The following is an 11,693-nucleotide window of genomic DNA, read 5'->3' on the forward strand; positions in this document are numbered from 1 at the left end:
CCTAGTCCGAGTCTGATGTCGTGTCCCTGTGTCTCCTCCCTCCCTCCCTGCAGGAGATCATCCTAAAGCGAGCCGCTGACCTCACCGAGGCGCTCTACAGTGTCCCCCGCAGCCACAACCAGCTGCCGTCGCTCACCGGATCCGCCGCTCACTCCGGGATGATGGGTGTCAACTCTTTCAGCAGTCAGCTGGCCGTCAACATCAGCGAGGCGTCCCAGGCTGACCAGGGTGAGCCGCAAAACATTCCTACTCCACAGGTTTGGGCTCTGCTGTCTGCAGATAGAGATCAGAGAGTCTTTCTTGGAAGCTCCAAAAAACTTGCAGGTTGTGATCGCACCTCAGCAGGAAGCAGACGGAGCTGCTTCCACGCTGCAGACCTTTTCCACCTGCACCTCCCCCATCTGCTTCTCCCATCCAGCAGCAAACACCTCTCAGGAATCACTGAGGTCATGGGAAACGAGCTTTCATAACTCCACAGTTTCTGAAACATTACACCAAGGACCTGCCGTTCGTCCTCCCTGCTGCTCCGTAATTATCCTCTGTGATTAAAGCATTAATAAAAAACATTCCCAGACTTATCCCAAGGACCGGCCAGGTAATTTACGAGGCTAATTCAGAGCAGCTCAGCGGCAGTACTTCCACTTCCTCCTCTGATCTGTAACTGAAGCTGAGAGGAGAGCTTCACATCTCGGAGCAGACGGAGAAATCCGTGGGAATCTGAAGGAACAGAAATATCTCGCTAAAGATTATCTAAAAAACATTCATCAGAGAAAAACAACAGTTTATTCACCAGGAAAACATCTGGGATTCTCCTGCAGACTCTTCTTGGATTAATGAGAACCACAAAACTTCAGTAAATCAGAACCAGAACTTAGTTCACATTAGAAAATGTGGAAGTGGAGCTGCTCTAGATTCAGTATTCCAGAATACTGAACTTGCTTGTCTGAGATCAAGTCAGTGCAGTATCCGGCCTGCAAACACGTGTTTCAGGTTCAGGCGTCGGAGTCACAGAGAGGATGTGGATCTGGATTGGATCTGCTTCCCACGCCACCACCTGCTCAGCCAGCCAGGTCCAAAATCTCAAAACGGTACTTTATCCTCAAGACCTACATGTGTTTCCTTTTGCCAGATACTCCTGATGAGCATTACCCGAACTGGGAAGTAGTGCACTCCCTGTTGCTGCTGGAAGGGTAAGAGGTCAGGTCACAGATGACGGGTCTTGGTCCAGTGTGATGCGTTCCTGCAGTGTGGCGAGGTGATGATGTCACCAGAGAGAACTTATCTCTCTCATGTTCCGAGAGAGATAAGTTAAGATAAGAGTCTTAATGTGTGATAAGAGTCCTTTTCCAAGGAATAACTTCTGAGTTGCTCCTGCAGCTTCCTCTGTTTGACTTTAAGGAATGATGGTAGTTTGCATCACTTTTTCTGTTTTGGTGCAACATTTTTATCATGCTTAATGAGAGCAGAACTAATGTTCTCCTTTGGTTCTGTTTAAACAGCAAGATGCTTTTTGTTCCCATTAGGATGATGCTGTACAAGCAGAAGTTGCTAGTCATTGACCTCTGCTTTACTTTCATTTTATTAATTAGTTCTATCGCCAAATAAAGAGCTGGTGAAAAAGTATTTACCCCCTACAAAATGCCTTCTATTTGTGTTATACCAAAATGTGTAAGATAATTAAAATATATTCATATCTGACTAACATAACCTGAACAAATATGCCTGGGGAGGAATTATGACAGCTCTGCCTTAATCCAGACACACTGGAGGGTATTCCAGAATGTACGGCCTGTTTGAGGTTATGTAATGGCATCTTAATCAGGTTTTGGTCCAGACTTTGACTAAGCCATTACAAAACCCTCATTTTGTTGCTTCTGGGCCATTCAGAGGTGAACGTGTACATTTAGGATTTTCTGTTAGTGAGCAGAATTCATGGTTTCAAGTCCTCCATGTCCTGAAGCAGCAAAGTAGCCCCAGACTATCATACTACTTCCCCCATGTTTGACTGTAGGTACAATGGTCTGTTTCTACAATGCTGTGTTAGTTTTACACCAGATGTAGAGGGATAAAATCATAATTTGTCTGATGTTAACATTTGATTGATGATCTGAAACAAAGAGCAAAATGTGTGAGGGGCTAAATACTTTTTTACAGCTCTGTATGCAACCTTAAATGAGATATGAAAACTTTGCTTTGTCAGTATATTAAACTTTGATATCCACCATGTTTTCCTGATAACATTCAGAGTTCCTCAGGTGATTATCAGGTTCAGGATGCAGACTGTGTGTGAACACACAACAAAGACCTTGTTTTTCCAATCCTCTTAGGTTATTCCCGTAACTCAAACAGCGTGTCTCCTCGAGGATACGTGCCAAGCTCCACGCCTCAGCAGTCCAACTATAATACTATCACGTCCACTATGAACGGGTACGGAGCAGCAGGGATGACTAACCTGGGCGTTCCCGGCTCTCCCAGCTTTCTCAACGGATCCACCGCCAACTCTGCTTATGCAAGTGAGTTAAAGTCGGGATTAAATTAAATCTGCATCCATCAGAGAGGTAGTCTGTGAAAAGAGGAGGAAGAGAAGGAGAAGGCTCATCTCCCAACTCCGTCCATCTCTGGGAGAGGTGTAACTGTGTGGGACTTTTGTGGTAATGTTAGGAATCGTTGGTCAGGGAACACTGGTTAGGGAATGTTGGTTTGGTAATGTTGTTTAAGGAATGCCAGTCAGGGATGTTTGGTGGTACTGCTGAAGTGAACTCTCTGCACTTCACTTTAATTGGCAGCCTGAAAGGAGCTGCAGATCTCATGTTCTCAGTGTTGTCTCTTTAATTCCTGATATCAGGCAGTGTGAAGCAGCTAAAGCCAACAGTGATGCTGTGATAGTTTACAGTTTGGGTACAGCGCTGTGTTCAGAAAGTTCCCTCCATGAATCCCGCCATTATGTTTCTGTAAAGCCTTTCTGATTAAATCCAGCCCTGAATATGACACTAAAATAAAAACCAGAATAGGGACCTGCTTCTGGTGATGGACAACATGACTCTAGTGTTTACGACTAGTGTTCACCTAATTTCACCCACATATTATGAGCTGTTCCCCCAGGAATGTGGCATTTAGCTATAGCTGCATCACAATCTTCAGTGTAAATTAGAAATATAGGAAAAATCTCTGTAAAGGCTCAGTTAGACATCCACGTAAGGGTGAGCTTCTTCAGCAAGGTTTGATCTTCAATCTTTAGACACATGGGTCCAATATTTAAAGATTAAACCTTTTTGATGAAGTTCGATATCTCTTCTCATTTAGTTAAAATCAATATTTGACAGTTTGCAAATTTGTCAAAGCAGAGGTTTACAACTGAATCATTAGCATTAGAACTCAATGTTATCAAAGTTAGCTTTAACACGAACCCGACATGTCAGATATATGTTTCACATTTAGATCTCTTAAAGCATTTTAGGAACCATAAAATCATGATAATTAGCTGTAGATTTAGAATCTAATATTATTATTAATGTTAGTGTGAGCACAGGTAAATGTTAAAGTTAGTTTTCTGCATGATACGCTGCAACTTAATACAAACTTAGCATAAACTAACGGAATAAATATTTAGCATTTTGATCATTTGTTAGGACAGAGAAAGAATATGAACATCTTTATAATTAGCTGTGAATGTTAATCTTAGCTTAAGTACGCTAATTTTATTATTAGCATGCTAGCATAAAACCTGTGTCAGAATAAATGTTTCAGAGATTTTAAGGACTGAAAAAAATAATTAGATCTTAACTTTAGCATGCTCTAACCATGTACAATATCTGCCTACATCTGTTTTAGTTTGTAGGTTATATGCTCACTTATTGAGTATTGTTGAGAAGACAAAGAAGTCCAGTTAAATATCGAGTCTCTTTACAAAAGACCGACTCACTTTACAGCAATCAAAATACAAATTTGGCACAGGTGACTTAAAACAAACATAGCAGGTAAATAATACTTCACCTGTGGTAGAAATACTGCAACAATAAAGAATTATTTAGCTGGGGAAAAGCTTCCTACTTTAAAGCTCTTGTGAAGCTTTGAAAGCAGCTCTTAATGGAAACAAAGCTTCAGCAAGAAACAGAAACTGTGAGGATGTGCCCAGCAGGTTCTGGGTCAGGACTTTGAATGGAGAAGATATGTGTGTGGGCCAAAGGTTCCCAACTGAATGAAGTTAATGTATCATGTGAGCTGATTTTGATGTGGATCACAGTTTCACAGAGTCTGATTCAGGGGTTTGTGGTCAGTGATACTGGGAGGCTTCAGAATCCGAGGAAATAAATATCAGGGTCTGTGTTTGAACATCACATTGAATTCAGTTTTAATGAAGTAAAAATTCTGCAGGAAGCAAACAGTCTGGTCCTAACCATCCCCACCTGGAATACAGCTCAGTGAGGCGAGGTGTGCAGCAGGTGAACAGGAAGCTGCTGCAGGAGACGAGCTCCAAGTCGCTCCTGTTGGAGGAGCTGATTACCATCCCTGCAGCCAGAGCTCGGAAGGCGCAGGTGTGTTTCTGGAGGGCGGTGGAGTCGGGAGCCACCCGCCGGGAGCGCTTCATTGTTTTGGCTTCTGTTTCAAAAAGCTCAACAAGTCTCAGTGAGACTCGTTTAGATGGCAGTGAGCTCTAACTGTGTCTCTGTGCCAGGTGATGCTGTCGTCTCCGGCGACCAAACAATGCCTGGCCAAGCTGCAGCCTCCTGCCGCCGAGCCTCTCAGTGTGTGTGTGTGTGTGTGTGTGTTTGTGTGTGTGTGAACACTGCCACACATTGTTCACCTCCTCCCTGACTCTTTTACTCCTCCTGTCCACCCTCCCATTCCTGCTGCTCCTCCACTAACCCCACTAACATCCTCACTGCATCCTTCATGCATTCCCGCTTTGGGCCCAATCCATTAACTCCAGAACAGGAACTGTGAAGAAATGTGAGGACTGAGAGATGCCAGCATGAAGCGATAAATCTCCTTACATTCCTGCTCATTCTCCACTGCTTCATTTTCAGATGAATCATTTACACACAGAGAAACTCAGTGGAAGCTCTGAACGGAACAAGTTCCTGTTTTCTAGAGAGAATTCCTCTTTTCAGCAGAGTGCAAGTTCAGATGGGCTGAACATCTAGAGTTAACACATGGAAAACATCTAGCCACCTGTTTAGGAAATGTAAATGATTTAGGAAAAATCTGGGAAAACTTTCTGAAACTGGGCTCTGGGTTTTCTGGTTCCCAATTAAACTAAAACAGTCACAGGTACAGGGGAAGTTCTTTGACGGTCCTGGATCATCTTAGTTGAGATGGGATCTGAGATCTTAGTTGATGATGGTTAGGATGGAAATCTGCAGTTGGTCCACTTAAACCTCTGGATAACATATTCCTACAGACTCAGTTCCATTTGGTTTAATTATATAGTGCCAGTTCGTTACCCAAAAAGTCCAGTTTATATCCAGAACCACGTAGTCTATTCAGTTCGGACAGATGCAGATTACATCCACTACAATTAGATTCCAGTTGTTAACCCAGACAACTGCATCGAGTCCCAAATCCTCCTCCTGACCAAGCATGTAGCGACAGTGGAGAGGAAAACTCCCCTTTTACAGGAAGGCATTTCCAGCAGAACCAAAACCAGAACATAACTCGGTCAGAGTCGTCATTTCCTTTAGATTTTACCGGGGAATGATCCAGACTGAGGAGCTGCATTCAGCTGCCTGCAGTATCTCCAGAGGCTTGCTTCAGTTTCAGGGAATCTAATGCAGAACCTTCAGTCCAGGAGCTGGATCCAAGCAGTCAGAAACACCTTCAAGTTAGCTTCTGTTCTTAGTTGTCTATATCCTGACCATAACAACAAAGAAAAGAACTCCATCTTCCAACAGAAAGCCCCCAGAAGAACCACTAGAACCAGCCGTTCTACTTCCTGATGTCGGAAGTAGAACGGCTCGCACTCTGACAGAATGTCTCTGGAAATATTGAACTGTTCCTTTAATGAGACAGAAACTTGACACCAGCCGATGGGTTTACTTCACACACACACACACACACACACACACACACACACACACACACACACACACACACACACCTGTGCATGCAGGTGTGTTGGTGGAGCAGCTGCTCCTTGCTCCCGTCGGGTTGGTTTATTCCTTCAGGTTATGGATCAACTTTGCTGGACCTGTTTGCTCCTCCAGACCTTGGCCCGGTCCTACTCCTCCTCTCCATCCTCACCCCCATACCTCCCTGCATGACTCACCCGCCTCATCTCTGCCCGGTCTGCCTGCTCGTCACCCCTCGTCTTCCTCACCTCCTCCTCTTCTTCCTCTGCTCCCAGGCCCTTTTTCATTATCTCCTGTCCATATGATCTCCGCAGTCAAACAGAAGAGCGCCTTCGCCCCCGTCGTGCGAACACAGACCTCCCCGCCCCCCACCTGCACCACCACCAATGGCAGCAACCTCCAGGGTGAGCATCCCACCCCTACCCCTGCTCGTGCCATCCTTCCAACCCCCCGTGGTCCATAATGGGACATCTAGCATCCCTGTGATGATGTTTATGATCAGTCAAAGGTCAAAGTTGATCCATAACTGAAGTTATTCCCATTGGCTTCCCGTGAGCAGAGCAGGGAGTTCAGTTAGCATCAGACTAACTCAGAGATATTTAGAAATGTTTTCCTAAGTAGGTTAAAACAACTCTGACGTCTCAGAGATCTGTAGCAATCTGGTAGAGTTTATTTATTGGTCCTCTGCAGCTTCTAAAGGGCAGCACACCGGCGAGCCCAGACATCCATCAGACGATCAGAAGTCCCTAATATTCCTTGAAAGAACCACGACGGTTGATGCCTCAGTGGTCCTCCTCCAACATGTTCTGTTCAGGAGTATCAACCCTCCTGAACAGAAGATGAAACCATTTCAGGTCTTCCTCTGTACACTTTGGTCATTCTTCTTCTATGGTTGTATTATGGGCGTTTCAGGTGGCAAAATAGCTCAAAATTCTTGTCCCAAAATCTTTTTATCGATATTTCCTGGAGATGGATTTGTCATGAGGTGAAATATTCTAGAGAGAAATCAAGTTTGACTGAAGATATGAATAAGAATGCTAAACTAAATTCATTTTAGTGTAGTAAATCATTTATGTTTCCTATGGTAGGCCATGCCACCTCCATGACGCGTGCGATGGTTGTGAAAACGTCATTCGATGCTTGTCAACAGACGCATTGCGACACACTCCCCTTGAAGCTGAGGGCCAGGTCCCCATGTGGGGCCACAGAAGCAGAAGCACATTGTTTTTTATAAAAATATTTGATATAAAAAAAACTTAATTCAGCACCAAGGTTGACATTTTAGTTCAGGAAGAACTGCATGAATGTTTGGGCCTTACCTAAGATTTTTGCAGAAATGTTGCCATAAGAGAGAATTTTGTATGATTTTAATAACTATCCTAAAAATATATGTTAATATTTTTGTATGAAATTCTCTTATTTAATTGTATAGTTTTAAGTTGATCTCTCATTATATACTTTTAATAATTTAATATATAATTTAGAGGAAAAACTAAAAGATTAATTGATGCAACGGGTAAATAAATCATTTCAGTTTCACTTAGTTATATTTCAGTATCGATTTCAATTTAATGAAGCTTTTGTTTTATGAAAAGAAGCTGTTAACAAACATAGAGAATGATTTTAATATCTAATTATTTCAGGATAAATCACATATAAATTATTAATTCTTTATTAAATCTTAAAACTGATCAAATATATTTTCTCAGATTATTTGAATTATTTGTATCTGTAGTCTTTTAACAATTGAATAAAATCTTTTAAATAATTGAGTTAGATTTTTTTCTGGGACGCAGTAAAATCTGACAGGAACGTTGGTGTGTTTTTCAGCCATGGCCGGTCTCATCGTGCCCCCCATGTGAGGACGCCTCAGAACGGACCAGGCCCCCTCTCTGCAACCCAGAACCACCGCTACTTCTTTGTTTCTTCCAGCACCAGCAGACCATGTCACACTCCCCCGCTGGCGGATCAAAGCGGCATTCTGTGGATATTCGGAGCGGGACGCTTTGTGGACCGGACTGTCTTCAGCTGGTTCTGTTGTTCTGAGACACTAAACTGAAACTGAATGGGAAGCAGATGTGTCCAAGGGGAGCTTTGGTTTGGAGAAACCTGCAGAAAATCACAGCTGAGTTGAAGGACAACCGTTTAAATTAAACCCAAATTCTGATTAAAACACCCAGAAGTAAAGCATGAAACATTTTCAGCCTTCAGAGATTAACAACATGTAGCTCTCGTATGTTGTTCTTATTTTCTGGGTTTTATCTTCTCCAACTTATGGATGGAGAACTGAAGCTGGAGCAAGAGCTGAAAATGAGCCAGCAGCTGTTTTAAAATAGTTCAGAAACTAGCTTCCTGCTCCACTTTCTGAGATTGAAGTCGAGGATCTGAAATCCAGAGCTTGCTCTGTCAGATTGTGAATATTCTCCCAAAATTAACATAGAGCCATTGCTTCTTTTATTTCCATCAGCTTCCTGCAGTTGCTATAAAGTGGCTGGAAATAAAAGCCGACGCTTTGAACCTAAAAGACTAAATATTCTGGTTCTGGCAGTTGGAAATGTTCCATCCAATGCAAACGCGTCTGTGGGAGCAGCTTTAATCCTGTCAGTTCTCACCGGAACTCCCAGTGGACCCAGTTGGACCAAGTCCAGTTGATTTTATTCTAGTTTTGAAATTGGACCGGGGGGGATCCAACAGTTTCCAGATCTGCTCTAACGTTCCCCTCCTGTCCGAGCGTTTTCCTTTCTGTACCATAGCTTCCAGCCAAGTCCTGTAAAGAAGGAAGCTGCAGATTTAAACTTCCTGCTCCTTCCTCACTTTTCTTCCTCTGATCCTGTTTGATAGCTTCTTTCTGCTGATGTGTCCAGTTTTAGGTTTGTTTCTCCTGGTTGTGTTTATTTTCCATGTATTTATGACGTCAGTTTTGGGGCGTTCCTTCAATGATGTAGGCCTGAACGATAGTCTGGATTATATCTGTAAACAAATGGATGTCTTCATACCTTTTAGATCTTGTAAAAACAGTAACCAAGAACAAAAAAAATCTTGTTTTTGTAAAAAAAAAAAAAACAACACATGATGATCGATCTGTGGAAGCTGCAAGTAAAAGTAACGCTTTCATCACTTTTGTATAAAAATGCTTTTTCCGATATTTAACTTTTTGTATACAACTTTGTGTTTTCCTGCTTTTTCTCGTTCTGTGTGGATTATTGTGAAATCTTTATTCATGGTTATTTCTAAATGCACTGTTCTGGTTGGAGCACTAACGAAGAAGAGTAAAGATGACAGCTAGAATAATATAAACCCAAGTGTTTTCATCCAGAAACAATCCGTGTCAGGGGAACCTTCACTAACCTCCTAATATTCCATAATCCTCCATCAGGGATAAAATAGTTGTCTATGGTTTGGTTATATTCACGGACAGTAGATTTAAAAATGTGTTGATGTGACAGAAAGCTTCCTTCATGTTGGCATCAGTGGTTCTGTCATCACTCTACACGACCTGGATTATTGTCCTGAAGAACCACGTTACCTACTGTGAGGTCATCTTCTACACTATTGTCAAACAAGTTCAGGAAATCCTTGAATTCTGCAGCAATTCGAGGAAATTTCAGTTTCAAATTAGATTTCATCAGGTTCTTTGACCCAGAAAACAGGAAAAGGAACAATTTAGTGAAAGAAGAACTTTAAAGAGATCTGATATTTCTCTTTATTGAAGTTATTAAACAAATCTGGTTAAAATTTTATTTTACGTTGTTTGGGATTTATGTTTTCATTTCTGCAGAAGAGAATATTTTAGTTTTCAGGTAGGAATTTCTCAGGTTCTTTTACAACCATAAGAAATTATGCTAAACGTTAATATGAGAAGTTTTCCAATTAGAAACAGAAACAAAAAGTGAAGAAGTTTCTTAGTAAAATAAAAGGATTATTTTAGCACAGCTTGTTTTGACGATCAAGATGAGAGCCACGATGTTCTTCCAGACCAACAGGCGTTCCATGTTTGCTTTTCAGTACTCTGGGTTTACAGAATTTATTTTTTCATTTTGAAGTTAAAATTAAAAATGTTTCCAAACAGCTCCAGGTTTTTCAGAGGTTTTTACCCAAACAACTGAGTTTGAGTCCGTATCATGTCTGGAAACTGAATTCCACCCACAGGGAGGTGAATTTGTTAGGATTAGAGATAAAATCCAATGAATGAACTCCAGCATGGAGAACACTGGGAACCACCAGCTCCTGTTACTTCCTTCCTTTCCCACTTCATTCTTTTCCAGTTATTCCTCAGTTAGAACCTGGACTTTTGTGGAAACCTCAGTAAAACCGGACTGTAAAGTGCTGCAGGGACAGAGTGACCTGGAGTTCTGGAACGTCTGCTCTGGTGTCTCTCCATCCAGGTCTTCAGTTCAGAAATTAAGCAGAAACGGAAACCTTTTGGATGTTTTACTTCAATGTGAAAGAGGGCATAAGGTATATCATCTTTGTGAAATATGAAATATATCAAAGTATATGAAAGCACAATGTTTAATTATTGTCTTTAGAATGGACCCCCTGGGATGGGGAACTTCCCAGCCCAGGGGACTTGGTTTTTCTGTCTCCGGCCAAGCTGTAAATAGATGCATGTCTTCTGTTCTTCAGTTGTTTTCTTGTGATCTGTGCTTTTTGTACAGAAACAGTCTAATAAAGATTACGTTTGGCTTGAAGCTCTTAGGTGTCTCTAAATCTCAGGTTTCTGCCTCAGCTGGGGTGGAGCTGCTGCTTCTGAACATCCAACCACCATCAATGAGAAGCTTCTTCAGTGAAGCAAAACGGATTCAGAGAAGCCGACCCTCAGGAACCAGACTGGGGATGTTCCTCCTTCCTTAAGTCATGGACTCCAGCAGATCGAGCAGTGTTCTATGGTGACCTGATGTGGTCAGATGAAGTCCGGGTGATAGCTGAACTAAAACTGCTGATGTTCTGCAGTTCTTCAGTCTCCGAGCTTCTTTCTTGGTCAGCACCAATCTTTTGTCAGGCAATGTGGTGACCCTGACCTACTTTTATTTCCTGTACTACCTAAAAATGGCCCTGATGCCTCTTTTCCAATCAAGGCTCCAGGATGCACGGCTCCACTCTACTCTACCTCACTCTGCTTGGCATGAAAGCTGTTGCGTTTCAATTGACGGCTGGAGGTAGGGCTTGAAGCTCCATATCCAGCCGTCAGCATCATGTGTTCTGCAGAGTAAAATCAACATTCACCGTTACACATCATGTCCTCTAAAAACCCTCCCGTCCCTCACACAGCCCACCGTCCACCGCTGCGGTTTTGGGAGGATGTTGTGGTCCTTTATATTTGTTTGGTCGCTTTTTTGAGTTTTTTGAGCTTTTCCCGGCAATGCGGTGTGCAGTACAATCCATGGCTGGTCATCCCCTCCACATACAGCTGATGGCCAATCAGTGAACAGCATTCTGTTTACATCACATTTTGTGGCCCTGCTCAGCCCTGATGGGACCTGCTGATAAGAAAGTACCAAGAAAACCAGTAATGGAAATGTTCTCACAATGGCCACAGTGAGGTGGGGCCGGCCAAAGTAGAGCCCATGGAAAAGGAGAATAAGTTCGAGGAGACTGTAGATATCTACAGTTCCTTTTCTTAGC

The 11,693-nt window shown here is 42.5% G+C and overlaps 1 protein-coding gene across 6 annotated transcripts in view; it reads left to right on the forward strand.

Annotated features, from left to right (window-relative positions):
- The window catches only part of LOC124860481 (transcription factor COE3-like), a 160,696-nt gene extending 149,937 nt beyond the window's left edge, over positions 1-10,759 (forward strand). For 2 of the 6 annotated variants that reach the window (XM_047353838.1, XM_047353837.1), the window contains exons 13-17: positions 54-228; positions 2,328-2,513; positions 4,375-4,535; positions 6,383-6,472; positions 7,899-10,759. In XM_047353838.1, coding sequence (XP_047209794.1) covers positions 54-228; positions 2,328-2,513; positions 4,375-4,535; positions 6,383-6,472; positions 7,899-8,114 — 828 coding nt within the window. In that variant the 3' untranslated portion in view covers positions 8,115-10,759. The other 4 variants (XM_047353841.1, XM_047353840.1, XM_047353839.1 and 1 more) reach the window with 3 other exon arrangements.
- The last annotated feature ends 934 nt before the right edge of the window (positions 10,760-11,693 follow it).

The sequence above is a fragment of the Girardinichthys multiradiatus genome, chromosome 23 (genome assembly GCF_021462225.1).
Source record: "Girardinichthys multiradiatus isolate DD_20200921_A chromosome 23, DD_fGirMul_XY1, whole genome shotgun sequence".
Taxonomy (NCBI): domain Eukaryota; kingdom Metazoa; phylum Chordata; class Actinopteri; order Cyprinodontiformes; family Goodeidae; genus Girardinichthys; species Girardinichthys multiradiatus.